This window comes from Cebus imitator, unplaced genomic scaffold (assembly GCF_001604975.1).
Source record: "Cebus imitator isolate Cc_AM_T3 unplaced genomic scaffold, Cebus_imitator-1.0 Scaffold81, whole genome shotgun sequence".
In the NCBI taxonomy this organism is placed as follows: Eukaryota; Metazoa; Chordata; class Mammalia; order Primates; family Cebidae; genus Cebus; species Cebus imitator.
Window position 1 is genome coordinate 3,105,021 of NW_016107396.1, and position 16,006 is coordinate 3,121,026.

General features: G+C 37.4%; 1 protein-coding gene across 1 annotated transcript in view; it reads right to left on the minus strand.

Annotated features, from left to right (window-relative positions):
* Positions 1-16,006, minus strand: part of LAMA2 (laminin subunit alpha 2) — a 621,613-nt gene that overhangs the window by 20,168 nt on the left and 585,439 nt on the right. The window contains exons 54-57 of the mRNA XM_017533228.2: positions 15,072-15,248; positions 9,953-10,101; positions 4,505-4,681; positions 4,106-4,274 (exon numbers count right to left, since the gene is read on the minus strand). Of these exons, the coding sequence (XP_017388717.1) occupies positions 4,106-4,274; positions 4,505-4,681; positions 9,953-10,101; positions 15,072-15,248 (672 nt within the window). The remainder of the gene's footprint in view (positions 1-4,105; positions 4,275-4,504; positions 4,682-9,952; positions 10,102-15,071; positions 15,249-16,006) is intronic.

Consider the following 16,006-nt stretch of genomic DNA (forward strand, 5'->3'; position numbering starts at 1 on the left):
AATTCTCCTGCCTCAGCCTCCCGAGTAGCTGGGATTACAGGCACACGCCACCATGCCCAGCTAATTTTTTGTAGTTTTAGTAGAGACGGGGTTTCACCATGTTGACCAGGATGGTTTCGATCTCTTGACCTCGTGATCCACCCGCCTCGGCCTCCCAAAGTGCTGGGATTACAGGCGTGAGCCACCACGCCCGGCCACTTTTAGTAACTTTTAAAAAGAAGACACCCCTTTCCCCTACACACACACAAGGAACATAATAATCAAATTAAAACAGAAGATATGATCTGAACTCTAAAATATAATACAATTAATAAAGATAGAAAGCTCTAAAAAATTTAATTCTGACCACACAATCATAAATAATTATGATGTGCAAAAGAAGGGGAAATAGGCCAGGCGCAGTGGCTCACACCTGTAATCCCAGTACTTTGGGAGGCCGAGGAAGGCGGATCACTTGAGGTCGGGAGTTTGAGACCAGCCTGACCAACATGGAGAAACCTCATCTTTACTAAAAATACAAAATTAGCTGGGCATGGTGGTGCATGCCTGTAATCCCAGCTACTCAGGAGGCTGAAGCAGGAGAACCACTTGAACTCAGGAGGTGGAGTTGCAGTGAGCCAGGATAGCGCCATTGCACTCCAGCCTGTGCAACAAGAGTGAAACTCCATCTAAAAAAAAAAGGGGGAAATAGCAGTTGGAATTTAGATATCTGGGTTTTAGTGCCAACCATCACTCATGTGTGTAACCCTGGGCCATGCTGTAAGTTTCAGGGCTTTCTTTTCACATGTCCAAGTTAAGAATTGGAATCTTTATGGTGTCTTCTAGCTCTAATGTTCTGTGATTCTCTCTAAACCAACCAATTTGGTATGCTACTCAACTTTTTGCTTCTGTCTCGTCTACTAAGTGGAATGCTCTGTTTTCAGGAAAGTTAAAACATACACTGTTGAGAGGAAATGGAAATCGAAATTAGAACAGAAGGTTATAAAAAAAAAAAAAAAGAACCTTAAATGAGTAAAAATCTCCATTCCCAGATGGGCAAGTATTTTTATTTTGGGAAAAAAGGGAAAAAGTGTGATCTCTAACTACCACAGAAAAATGTGCTGGAGAGGCCCTATAAAACAAAGTTTGTGTAAGTACTTAGAAAAGTAAGGTGATCAGTGGAGGTCAGCAGGGCTATCCCTAAAAAACCAAACCAGCACAGGCAGGGAGACCTGACTGGAGATGTTTAGTGGTAGATGAGAAGGCCAACGAGGTTCTGCTTGATTGAATAAGGTACCCAATTAGGAATCAGTAGCCTGACCTATCTATTAAAAACATTAAAACATTTTTAGGTGCATTAATAGAAATATGATAACAATTAAGGGAGTGAGGGGGTCCCACTGTCCCCTGAACTGGGGACTTTCTTTTGAGTAGCAGGTGCCATACTTTGAAAAGAATGTTTCACATTTGAGAATACTGATCCCAGAGGGGATAACAATCAGAAATAAGGTAATACAAAGAATACCTGAGCTAGTGAAATGTTTAGGCTGGGGAAAAAGAAGACTCCGCTATTTTCAAATTCTTGAAGAGACGTTAGACAGAGAACACATAAATGTAGTATGTTTGCCTACAGAAACATAACCATTACATAGAAGTTTTAGGGACTCAGTTTTACTTTAATATAACTGATGACTTTCTAACAACTAGAGCCTGCCTCATCATAACACTGGAAAATACTGTCACCGAAGTGTTCAAGCAAAGGCTGTAAGTATCATACACAAGGAATTTATGCATTAAGATGGTGAGTGGACCAGATGATCTTTAGGGCTCTTGCCAATTCTTGCTTATAATTTTAAGTTAGTCAGTTAGAAATTAGGCTCTGTTTTCTTCTAGAAACACGTTTATAAGAGGACATTAGGATTCAAAATCAAAAAAGTTTATTCAACTCATGATATTTCTTAATTCTTCAGTTGAAAACACATTCTTGAGTCTGGGAAGCACATGATTTTAAGGTATAAAATCACGAGGGAGAAGAGGAGGATCATTAGCCTTACTTTGCTAAGCAAAGATCTAGCCTGTGGCCGAATTATGAAAGAGCTGGGGAAAGATTCTGAAATCCATGTGACAGATCTCAGGAATGCCTTGGGTTGAAATCAACTTCCAGAACTAATCCCCACCTGACTGATGGCTTTCCACGTGCTAGCTGTGTGATCTTAGGTATTTTTTTTTTTGTGTACTTCCAGTAATATAAATAAATGTAAATAAAACAATTAATAGTGTGGGGATCAAATGAAATAACAGATATGAAATGCCTGGCAGAGTACTGGACACCTACTAGTTATTCACTAAATGCAGGGATTCCTCAGAGTGTCTATGTTGGGTTGCTTTTTCCAGTTTTCAAAGAACTTCCACATAATTTATCCCATTTGATTTTTCATAATACAGTATGTGGTAGGCAAGGGAGGTGAAATATCCATATTTTACAAAGGATGAAAGTATGCTTGGAGTAAATAACCAGTTATCTTGAATGATGGTTATTTGGCCTCTCATTTAATAATATTTCTAGTGCGAGGAGCACATTGCTCAACTAATTCCATCGTGGGCACCAAGGAAGAGAATGAGATATTCAAAAGTTTTCAAGATCTGCACTCAAGACAACATGTTCTACCCATTACTGGCATGGATTAACCACAACACACGAGCTGTAAAGAGGGTAGTGAGAGTGAACCGTCTTTGTTGTATTGGTGGGAAGAATGTAAATTGGCATGGCCTGTGGAAGAAGCAATTCATGTATGTGTATTGAAAACCTTATACATCATATTCATCTTTTGGCCTTAGAGTTCCCTAACTACTTATCTATTTTAAGAATAACTGGAAATAATGAAAAAAGTTTGATGCACAGAGGCACTCATCAGAGTATAGTTTCTGATAGTGAAAAACTGGAAACACTCTCAATAGCCCACCATGATCTATTAAAAGTAGAATAAATTGACCGGTCTCTGTGGCGCAATCGGTTAACGTGTTCAGCTGTTAACCAAAAGTGGAATAAATTGGAAAGGCTGAGTGTTCCAGAGATAAGGAGCTAGACTTTCGAGTCAGACCTGCTAGGGTAAAATTCTTGCTCTGCCTTTTATTATGGTGTGAGTGGGTTGGTTACTTAAGATAGCTAATTCTTATTAACTCAACTAAAAATAAAATGACAATTTACATTTTACAGAGCTACTATCAGAATTACAGATAATATTGCATGAAAATTGTTTAGCCCTGGGCTGGTACATAATAAGCCCTTGAAAGTGCTAACTATTATCATTACCATATAGTAGATATGCTATTTATTAAATGTTCAGTATATGTGAGTCATTTAACAAACATTATTTTTTAAAACTCTGATAATAAGTATTTGATGTCTGTGCTGTTAATATCGTCATTTGACAGATGAGGAAATAGAAATAGTCTATGGCCATACCCACCCTGAAAGCATCTGATCTTTCTAATCCTGGAAGCTAAGCAGGGTTAGGCCTTGTTAGTACGTGGATGGGAAACTGAGAAACAGATTGGCTAGGAAGCTTTCCCAAATTCACACAGATGGTCAGTTATAGTGCTGGGATTTGAACTCCAGCAGTCTGACTTGAGCCCATGCTCTAATCAAGGCTAAAAGACCTCCAATACTATAAAATAGTGGTGTGTCTCTTGTGTGTATATACACTTAACGTAAACTCATATTAGACATATACATTTATATGATGTTTAGAAACAGCTTAGGTGTATTACTAGTTTCTAAAAACAGGGCACCAAATTGTATATGGGGTAGGACATCTATTATGCAGATGAAAGGGACTGAAAATCAACATGGTTGCCTCTGTGGTATTATAGGTGGCTTTTGTTCTGGATGTTTCTGTGTTTTCCAACATTTCAACTGAAAATGTACTATTTTGTAAACAAAATTAAAGGAAGAAATATAGGTAAGTCATCCAATGAAGATGTAAGAATAGGTTTTGATAGATAGGGCATATTTTCTTCAATTCGAATAGCGAGTATACTAGATTTCCTGAATAATCTTCCTCCTGAAATGACTCAGAATGCTGAATAAAAATTAGAAAGCAATGGGGATAATATAAACACTTACATGTGTCAGAACTGGGGTGGGTGTAGGAAAGGCTGGAGTGGGCACTGGCTCAGGCTGGATAACGATTTCAGCTGGAGCTGCTCCATCTTCATCTTCACGGGGTTTCTGATGGGCACAGCGACCAATGTCAGCATTTTTGAAGGATACAGGCTGTGCAAAGTCCATGGGGCTGATAGAAGATAATAAAATAAGATTTTTTCGTTTTCATTTTTTTTTTGCTTCCTTACAATTAAGCCCAATCCCCGCAGTCCTTTTTAAGCCCATCAGTATGCTTTTCTCAATCTCAGTTGAAGATCCTCATTGTTCCCTCCTCCCCTGCATAGCTGTAGACAGTGTGATGCCAAAAATAATAAAAATAAAAATAGATGATCAGTAGTAGTAAAAAGGAGGTCCACTTACACCGAGTTAATAACAAGATTCCACACACAGCCTTCAAAAGGAGGAATATTTCTGAGTGGGGAAGGTTGAAATTCAGGCGGAGCACCCCCAACAAAAAGCTTTTTGACTTCGATAGGCTGTTCAACCGTCAGGTTTTGCATGTATCTTTTGTTTTCATCGACTTGAACGGTAAAGATGCTGGTAAAATATTAAAAATCAACAAGTATAAATCACATCTCATTCAACACAGTTGGAAATCAAACTCTTTCCTGCCACCCTTCACCCCTCTCTCCCATAGCTTTTAAGGGAGCCAAAATTGGATGGTCGGGAATCCTACACTAAGCCAATGCTGTTATTTCTCAGGATCTTGTCCCATGACTCCCTCGTTCACTCTTCCTGAAAGTTTACTGAAACCAGGTCATGGCGCACTGCAACATGAGCCTCTGGTGGAGATGACAGCAGCACTGTGCAGCCCAGCATGTGAGCCTGTGAGAACCGAGGCTTCTGTACCGTGCAGTAATGTCTAATTGTAGAAGGATCGGCAGGTTTAGCACAGCATTGGGTCTTTCTTGGGTTGTGCTGGCTATTATCTTCTTGCTAGGGAACAAATGGTTCTCCTGAGAGCTTAGATTGTTGGAATCAACAGCAAGCACTTAAAACACATTTTATAAAGAATGTAGCTGATGGCTTTTGAATAGAAGAGGCAGGCAAGAACACTCTGCTAATTGTTCCTTGCAATGATTTTCCTTAGTGGCTGTTTCATTAATTTCCCTAATTTGCTTACGAGAGATAATTCACACACTGCTAATTGAGAAGCTCATGCTACTTATTTATAGCAATCCTTGGATCCCTGGGCCAAGAATCAGAAGGAGACAAAGAGTTCTGATGAAAATGACCAAAGGCATTTTCTCTTTTGTTCCAGAAGCAAGTTTTGAGTTTCGGTCTGGAGAGTCATCGTGGTGCTGTTAGTCATAAGCATTAGTCACGAGCCCGAGGATCATGGATGAATTACTGAAAACTTACTTCATATCTGGAGAGAAAACCAAAGTACTTGGGGGGAAACCTCCGTCCTAAAGCACCCTCTTGCTTGGTCTTATAAAGAAGAAAAACCACATATAGAACTGGAAAGAAACAATAAGCCTGGGTAAAGATGCTTTGAATTGGCACTTTACAAGTAAGAGAATTCAAAAATGAAAGAAAGAGACAAAAAATGGATTTTGCTGTGGCTCAAAATGTCACTGCTAAGGGGGTGAAAAGGACCGGTAAAGTTTAGTTTCAAAGAGAAAATAGGGGGAAATGACATACGTTGAGGTTTCTTTCTTTACCAAAGGATGGAAAAATGTGTTGGCAAAACCCAGGAGGCTCAGCTTCCTTGCTGAGTGTCAGTAGTTTTATGAGATGAGAATTTCAGAAAACCACTCACTTCCGGGTATATGTGACTCACTGAGAAGCCCCTCTCTTACATTTTCCCCCTTTGGCTGAAAGTAGCCTCGTAGCAACATGATAGCACAGTGCTCCTAAGGGTTTTAATGGGGGGTATAAGCCTCTATGTAAGATTGTCCAAGGAGAGTAAGTCTCTGCTCTTGATTACAATTTGTAAAAGCTAGAGGCCTTCCTCTTTCTGGTGTAGCCTCTCTCTGTTGTCTGGTTCTGCCACAAGGACCATGATAGAGGCCCCCCAACTTTTTAAAAACTAGTTCACAGGATGGTGATGGAGAATGAGCATGGGGTTCCAGGAGGAACGTACTGGAATTAAGTACCAGTGCGAAAGCTTACTAGCTGCGTGACCTTGGGCAAGCTATTTAATCATGCTCAGGCTCATTTCATTCATTTATAAGATGGAGATAAAAATACCTACTTCAAACAGTGGAAAACATTAATTAAGGGATCGCCCTGAGGTGGTATTACTTAATAAAGGCATTGCTAGAAAACGATAGCTAAATCCTGCTCATCTTTAACTTTTAGGAACATCAAGTCTAGATCATTTATTTAGTTTTTATTGAGGAGGGCATTACCAACATGCCCATTATGATTCTGGTGTGTTTTCCATTTTTTTAAAAAAAGTATTTACTTAAGAGCTTTTTACCGAGGCCTACTATGTGCAAACAGTACATTAAACTTTGTATTACTTTAGTGTTGTAATAGGTCAGCTTTATTTATTTACTTTTTTACAGTGTCAGTGGCTGGTTCTTAGAGTTTCATAATTACTTGATTACTTACACCCTATTTCTTATTTGTTTGGAATATAGGTTTAAGATTTTTTTCAAGCCATATCAATTGGATTGCATATGTGGAAGAAGATATTAAGAGAAATAAGTGCCCTAACATTTATAACGTACCTGATAAATAAAATCTAATCTTTTTTTCTGTTTGAACATATTTTGGATGTTAAGAAAGAAAATATTTAGATTGCAGTGTTCCGATCATTATCTTATTCAGGAAACCCCAAATGACTCCTAAAATATCTCACCCTACTTCATGATCTTTAGCCTATTTCTGTACCTGTGTGAAGAAAGCTTTCCCAGAAGAAAAACTCAGCTCAGCTGCTTGTCCTATTTTTCTACGTAACTGTTTTAGGCTGTCTTAGAGTTTGATGTTTTTGTCCAGTTAGAACTGCTGGTCACTAAGGTGGACTCCAGGAGAAGGATCAGAGGACAAGGCAGATATAGAAGGCAGAGATCACTGGAATGCCAAGAAATTAGATGCCAAAGTGACTGAAGGTAGATTTCCCCAGATGATGGGGTGGAAAGCAGAGAGAATGAGGGAGGAGAAGTAAAGAGAGGCAGAGGGTGAGGAAGAAGCAGCTTCTTGAGAAGTTTGGCCCCCAATTTGGTAAAAATCCAATTATTTTATGAGGCAGTATTAAAGCTATCATTTTGTCCAGGGTTTAGGAAAAGAAATGATGATTGACATGCATAATCTGAAAAATGTTGGGATAAAGTAGTTATCTCCAAATTAATAATGATGTATCATATCAACATTAAGTAATATAAACCTTTATGGTCACACAAAAACATAAGAATAATCTATTGGCTGTGCATAGACAGAGGTATTTAAGTCAAATATAGCTCATGTAATACCTGGCCCTGTTACTCATTGTATATGATTTTGGGCAAGTTAGTTAATATTTTCTCATCTGTGATGAAAAGATATTATCACAGATCTCACATACATTTAGAACAATTAAAACAAATCACTTTTGTTTAGTATGTGACACAAATCATGCCATAGAATAGGCATATAAAGCACTAAAAATTTTTCTGGGTGAAGTTCTGATGGCCATGCATGATCTCTGGTTAATCAGTTAAATGCGGCACTTGCTTATAGAGTAGATTGCATTTTAACCTTAGAGTGCCGAATGAACCATTATGGCTGCAAACGTATTCTTGTTTTGGCACAGAGTTCAGTGACTACACGCTAATATGTCTAATATATTATCCTGTAATTAACAATGAATGGCAAAAGTGTTTGTTTATATGGCCAATTAACTGAATGACCAGTTTCCAGTGATATACTATACACTGAGCTTAATCAAATCAAGGTTGGATTGATGGTCAACAGCTGTGAAGTTGGCATAATAAAATGCCCTTCTTGAAGAAACATGTGTTAAAAGGACACCTTGGTATAACAGGGTAATGTATTTGGGAATTTCAGAATTCTTTCTCAACAAAATAACACATTTTGAGTGATTTTTGGTCAACCAATTTCTCAAATCTGCAGTTACTTATTGAAATTCTTTAAAGTTTAAGTTTTTTTTTTTTTTTTTTTTTTTTTTTTTTNTTTCTGAGACAGAGTCTTGCCCTGTCGTCCAGGCTGGAGTGCAGTGGTGTGATCTTGGCTCACTGCAACCTCCACCCCACTGGGTTAAAGCAATTCTCCTGCCTCAGTCTCCAGAATAGCTGTGATTACAGGGCCTTGCCACCACGTCTGGCTAATTTTTTGTATTTTTCGTAGAGATGGGTTTTCACCATGTTGGCCAGGCTGTTCTTGAACTCCTGACCTTGTGATCTACCTGGCTTGGCCTCCCAAAGTGCTGGGATTACAGGCATGAGCAACCATGCCTGGCTAAAATTTAAATCTTCAAAAAAGTCCTTTCCACAGTGAAAAGGATTAAAGTTTGTCAAAGGGCCTAATATCTAATCCAGAAGACATGTAAAACCAGTATTTTGAAGCATTCTAAGATTCAAATGAGAGCATTCGGTTTTCATTTCTATTCAGAGACCATGACTACAATATCCGGCTACTAGATTAGTAAAAGTTTTTAGATTGTCCAAATACTGATCCCTCATTTGCCTTAATAATGATCTCTAAACATCTCAGTAGCCATTCTGCATGAATGCTTGATATCAATTCAGCCTACAGCCTAATCCTCTAAATAATAATAAAAATCTAAGGAAAGCTTTGCTATTTACTTAGAAGGTAAGAAATCTTTATTATTTACCTAAATGCTTTCCACAAGAGGATAATTAGTAAATGTAGGTCTTTCACTACAGGATAGTATCTGCTTGCTTGAACTACTGCTACACATTCATACTTGTTGCATTTAAAAGTAACCTCTGTGTTTTGAGGCCTCATTAAATTGGATTTCCAGTTCTTTCTATGTCTTCAGTCTGATAAATGGCTTGCTGGCTTGGAGGTCTAAAGCCCCTGAAGTCTCTGGGCTTCTGTTTCCTTCTTCTCTAATTGTCCTTCTAAACTAATTATCTCTCTGAGTTGTCATACAATATTTTGATGAAAAATACAGATGACTTTCCTAATACAGTAAGCATTAAGTATTGCAGCATTCTAAAGAAAGTCATCAGTTTGTGCATGAGTAAAGCCAATTCCCTGGCCCCTAGTGCTGGCTGGGGGCAAGCGTTCTGGGAGATTTCTAGAAAGGTGGCCAGTCTCAGGGCTGCAGTCATTTTCTTCCCCTCCCTTGATTCTGTTCCCTCAGGAAGCCAGTCTGCAGGTCCCCTGGAAACCTTGGGATGGGGGACGGGGCAAGATGTGCACTTAATATGCTCAGTAGGTCCTGTAGCTGCTGCCACACTCTCTGTCTGTGACAGCTAAGCAGCTGCCATAACTGCTTTGGAATCCGAATGAGATAGCAGCCACCAAAGACTGCTGGCTCCAGTTGAGCTGTTTGTGTGTTTTGCTGTGTGCATACCTTATTTGAGAAGGTCATGTTTGATAGGGGCAGAAGGAGGGATTTGTCTCATCTACAGCTTCAGAAGATGCATTTGGTTTTTCCAAAGGTAGAGATAATGGCACAGGATAAAAATGCTAAGGGTAGAACTCTTGAGGGCTCAGGCGAATGAGGTTCCCGAAGTATGAAGAGTAAAGAAGAGGGAATTAAGCTACTGTGTCCTTTTGCAATGCATAGTAGGTCCACACACACAGAGGCTCAGGCAGATACTGATGGATACTGATGCTAGCAAAGGCAGTTCACCTGAGTTACAACAATAAATATTCTAATGCTGTTGTTACCCTCTAGTTCGCTCTACATGAACGGAATGTTCTCTTCCATCATGAAACAGATTCGGCTCTGGTCTGATGACAATTTTCCTCATTGTTCGTGTCCCTGTGGAGAGATGCACTTCCAGACGGCCCTTGTTGAGGAATATTGCATAATAGGCCTGCAACGGCAAGTGGTTATTGAAGATTAAACAGAAGCCTCATTTATGACTTAGCTTTAGAAATTCCCTGGCAGAACCACAGGTTCATCTGCTCTGAGATCTTACCTGACAAATTAAGACTTTATTTTCTTAAATGGTTTTGAAAACAGCTAGAAATATCTTTCTAATCATTTATTTTTGCTTGTGAGATGATCTGGAAAGTGGATATATTAACATAGCAGCTCTCTGCAAAGCAGATTTGCGATGCTGAAAGTAACAGCTGTGCTCGTATTGGTCCTCTCACTTACAAAACGCATCAGGAGACAAAGGATGTCGACAAAATCCCTCTCCCTTATATTCACAAGTGGACAGCTAGCTTCTGAGAATCAGGCCTGACTCTCAACCTTGTGGCATTTTGGGTATTTAGACTTCAATTTGTTCTCTGAGCTGGTGGAATAGATTGTTATCACAAACATGTAACCTGCCTCCCACATTTGGAAAGAAGGAAGATAATTTTTCATCCACAAACATGCCTGCTTTCTTCTTGCTACTGTTACTATAGCAACCAGAATGGTTTTGATATCCCATCATGAACCCCAGGGAGGCTGAATGCAGTCCTTGTCCCCAGAGCTGATGCCACGTGCTCTCCCTTTCTTGTGGAATAGGGGGCACGTGCCACACCGTGATGGCTCAGTTCTCCATGAGTTATCTATGGTGGTAGAGACAATTTCCATCAAGCATCAGCATGTTCCAATAATTTACTAAATCGTGTATGTAGTTATGTGTCCACCACAAAAGGTTTTGAGGATCTGGATAAGTGCTCACCATCTGTCAAAGGGAAATCACAAACTACTCACTCAATTAAAAATTCCTTAGCTCATGGATTGTTTGAGATATCAAACCCATTTAGTCGAATAGAATCACAAATAACTCTAAGGGTATCAAAACTGTTAGCTTTGGAATATAAAACATGTCAATTTAACCAGCACTGAATTTAAATCTATGTCTAACATACACTATTTAACATTGTTACCTCCTTCAGATACCATTTACTATGATGTTTTATAAATTAGATATGAGTATTAAGATGTTAAAACATTAAAATGTCATTTAAACGTACTTTATACTATAGTACTTAGTGTTTTCTTATTGTAATTGTTTTAATAGGAATCTGTTTTATTTTAAGCACTATCCTGAAAGCTGGTGATTCACATTCATTTCTCTTGTCTTGAGGAGGAGAAATCTGGAGCCAGTAGGTAGTGTTTAAATATCTGTCAATGATGAAGGAATTAAATGTCCTTTAGTGGAAATCTATTTTAGAATATTTGATCTGGTCTTCTTCTTATAACTAGCTTATCATTTTTAATAGTGAGAAAAAGGTTTATTTTTCAATATAAAGGCAAAAAATTAAGTGGGCATTTGTATTTTATATTTAGTGCTTATTATGTGTAGGATGAAATGAAATAAAATAACAGTTTTCTCACTCTACTCTTCAAAAATATTTTTATTCTGACTATTTGATATATTCTTCACAATATAAGTGATATGTAAACAATGAAGCTGTGTTAACACTGTACCATAAAATGAATACCTATAAATCTACCACCAAATTTCAGAAGCAATACCATTGCATCTCTTATGAATTTCTTTCTAATACTATCTTCCTGTTTCTCCATCTACAGGTAACCACAAATGTCAATTTTATGTTTATTATTACCTTACTTTTAAAAAATATTTTTGAAATTCATATGTCTGTAAACAATATGTGCTTTAGTGCTACTTGTATGAGAAATCTACAAAAATGATATATTGCACATTTTTCATTTTTTATTTATTTTCTATTTATTAAGTTGTTATGTTTAGTTAGAATTTCTTTTTATTGTTGCTTGATCTCATTATGCAAAAGTGCCACAGTTTGCCTCTCTGTTCTTCAGCTGATGAACATTTGGGTTGTTTCTAGTTTCTCTGCTATTACAAAGAATATTCTATAAACATTCTTGTGCATGTCTTATTATGCACATGTGCAAACATTTGGGTCTATACCCAGGAGTGGAATTGCTGGCTTGTAGAGATTATGCACATGTTCAATTTTACAAGTTAGGGCCAAATAGTTTTCCAAAGTGGCTTTAGAAATTTACTTTTTCTACCAGCAGTGATCAAGAGCACTCTTTGATTTATGCCTTTCCAATAGTTTTCTTTCTAATACTATATCAACCAGTATGGTTTTGATATCCCACTGTAAACTGCAGTGAGCTTTTCCCCTTTTGGGGACAAGGACCACATTCCTTGTAGATTATACGTACTGTACATTTCCAGACTGAGGCTTGTGTTTTGTTGTTTGATGACCAAAGAGTTTAATTTTAATGAAGTTCCACTTAAAATCTTGTTTTGTTCAACCAAGCCTTCCTTTGTTTCCCTAAAGTCAAAAGTTATCCTTGTATATTTTCTTCTAAGAATTTTAAAGGCTTTTGCCCTTCCATATTTAAGACTTTTAATTTATTGTGAATTTATTTTTTTGGTTTGATATAAAAAAGAAATAGTTTCATCTTTTCCATATGAATAACCAATGGCCCTGAAATAATCATTCACTGAACAGTTCACTGTTTTTTTTTTTTTTTTTTTTTTTTAATAAAATGCAATGGCACTTATTGTCAAATGTTGTTTCCATCTATGCTTGTGTATTTTCAGGGTTCTCAATTATTTCCTATTTGCACAGTTATACATAAATCGACATGATAGTTCCACAATACAAAACTCTACCTTCTAATGTGCTGATATCTGGTGGATTAAAACCCACTACAATATTCTTCTAGGAATTTCATCTTTGATATACATTTTAGAATAAGGTTGTCATGATTCACAGAAAGATAAAGTGGTATTTTATTTATTTATTTATTTATTTATTTATTTATTTATTTATTTGGAGATGGAGTCTTGCTCTGTTGCCCAGGCTGGAGTGCAGTGGCATGATCTCAGTTCCCTGCAGCCTCTGCCTCCCAGGTTTCAGCGATTCTCCTGCCTCAGTCTCCTGAGTAGCTAGGATTACAGGTGTATACCACCATGGCCAGCTAATTTTTGTATTTTTAGTGGAGATGGGGTTTCACCATGTTTGCCAGGCTGGTCTCGTACTCCTGACCTCAGGTGATCCAACTGCCTCGGCCTCCCAAAGTGCTGGGATTACAGGCATGAGCCATCATGCCCAGCCAAATGATATTTTTATTAAAATTGAATCTATATACCACTTTGGGGAAAAGTGACATTTTTAATATTGAGTCTTTAATATCTTCATTAACATGTTGACTATACCAATTTATTGACTATAATCATTAAGAAATACTTTGATATCTTTCAATGAAATCTTATCACTTTCTCCATATGGGCTTTATGTCTATTTTGTTATAATAATTCTTAAATCATATATTTGGTCTTATTCTTGTTCTTGGGCTATATTTACTTGTTCTTTTCTTACTATGCTAGCTAAGATCAGTGCAGTTAAAATAGTCATCCTTTTCTTGGGCTTGATTTTATAGCAAATGTTTATAATTTTTTTAATCAGGAATACTTGTTATAGTTTTTTTATAGATGGCTAACGAAGTTTTTTCCTCTTAGTTTACTTAAGTATTTTTTTTTAAATCATGAGTGACTGTTAAATTTTACCAAATGTTTTTACTATCTACTGAAAAGATTATATGATTTTTAGTTTTTCTAATATTAAACCATTTCTGCATTCCTGAAATAATCCAAGTTACTTGTGGTTATACATCTTTGGGTTGCATTTGCAAATATTTTGTGTGGGCTTTTTATTTTGTAGAAAAATAAATAAGATTTGTTACATGATATTATTGATCACTACATGTTACATGCTAAAATCGATTTTTAAAACATATAATCACAAGTAACATGACCTAGTTTACAAGGGTATGTGCATATTTAACAACATATTTGTAAAGCATTCTGTTCTTTTGATTATGGCAGACTAAGTAATTCCTATAAACCTTTTCACTGAGAAAAACTAGATTAAATGAAAATTTACATTTTAAAAAATGTGATTGAAGATATTAAAGAATACCAAGGCAATAAGAGATATGATGCTTAAACCTGGGCAGTTGAAGGATTGCCTTTAATGGAATCAAATGGGGATATAAATACTAAAGATTATGTCCTTGCAAAATTGATACTGTTTTTTTAAAAAATTTTTTGAGACAGGGTCTCACTCTGTCATCCAGGCTGGAGTGTGGTGTCGTGAATAGTTGAATAGCAGTCGTCAATAACTGGGACCACAGTCATGTGCCACCATGCCTAGTTAATTAAAAAATATTAATTAACTAGACTGTTGCCCAGTCTAGTTTCAAACTCCTGGGCTCAGGTAATCCTCCTGCGTTGGCCTCCAAAAGGCTGGGATTACAGACATGGGCCACTGTATCTGGCTAGTTGATATTCTTTAGGCCTTAACATCCTTGAATGCTATTGGGCTACAGTTGTCCATGTCTGTGTTGGTTGTGCTCTACTTGCTTTCTCCCAGGTCCATTCTCTGCCCTTCTTTGTGTCCAGAGAGGATGGGATGGGTCAGGCCCAACAGACTGTGTCACTTCAGCTAGTACAACTGGGAAAATGATCTTAGAGGAATTATTTAAATTTAAGGGACTGTAGCTGAATATCTACAGATCTGATAAGGAGTTGGACTTGGAGACAATAGAAATTAAAATAATGTGAATATATTTTAAGCTGTCCTCTTTACATATGCATATGTTAAACCCTTATGAAATATAGGTGCAAATATGAGTGTGACTTTGCACCTGCAATTGACCAACAGGAACATCCTAGAGAGGACAATTGTCCTGGGGAGATGATTTGAGAAACAGGAGGCCAGCATGGAAAAATGGAATGCTCAGTCCTTGCTAGCTAAGACGACAGCAAAAATAAAGGAAAGCAAGTTAACTGTTTTATATAAGCATGAGGGAAAATGCGTCATGAACTAGGTGTCAGGGTACCTGTCCAGTCTGCCTTCGTTTTCTCCTGCGTGGTGCTGGTGTCCCTCCACTTCCTAAAAGAATGATGCCGGACTCATTCTTGGTGCTGAAGGACAGGTTGATTTCTGTTCCTACATCAATTGGCACAGGGGAGAGCTCCACAAAACCAGGTTTAGGAAAGCTAACTGTGTAAACATTCTGCAAGCAAAGGAAGAGTAGAAACCATTAGAAATGAAAATTTAAATAAATTCTCCATCTCATTCACCCTCCTCGATGCATTTAATGTGATTATGAAATATATCGTAGTTTTAGAAAGCAGGAAAACTCGCAGTTACCTGGAGAGCTTAAAAGCAGTTGAAGAAATATTATTTCTAGTTATATAAGAACTTCAAATCTTCTGAGGAGTTTGGGTTAAAATCAGAATTATAGCCTCTACTTTTATTCTAGAACTTTTGGTTTTAAATATAGAAGATCACTGTTAGATATGTTTTTCTGTTTGTTTAAACCAAAGATTTAAGCCAAACTGACACAGGCAGGTATATGTCTATCAATCTCCCTACGTTTCCCTTGTAAACACTGTAACTAATATCTTTTGAACAAACTCTATCAGTTAATTGTTTATGTTTTACAGATGGGTATGACCATTATCTGTCTGCATTTTTTTCTCAGTGATAAGGCAGAAGCCTTAAAAATAAATAAACCAAACACCGTGTAGTCTAGTTTTTTCCTCAAAATTAAAGTAATACCATTGTCTTTGCTGAGTATAAAATTAAAACAGTTACATTTCAAGTAGAACTCTAAAAAAGATGGAAAAGGGAGAAAATCAGCTTCCCATCCCAATCTCAATGCTGGGCAGAAGCATTCCACCTTCCTTCCTTCCTTCCTTCCTTCCTTCCTTCCTTCCTTCCTTCCTTCCTTCCTTCCCTCCCTCCCTCCCTCCCTCCCTCCCTCTCTCT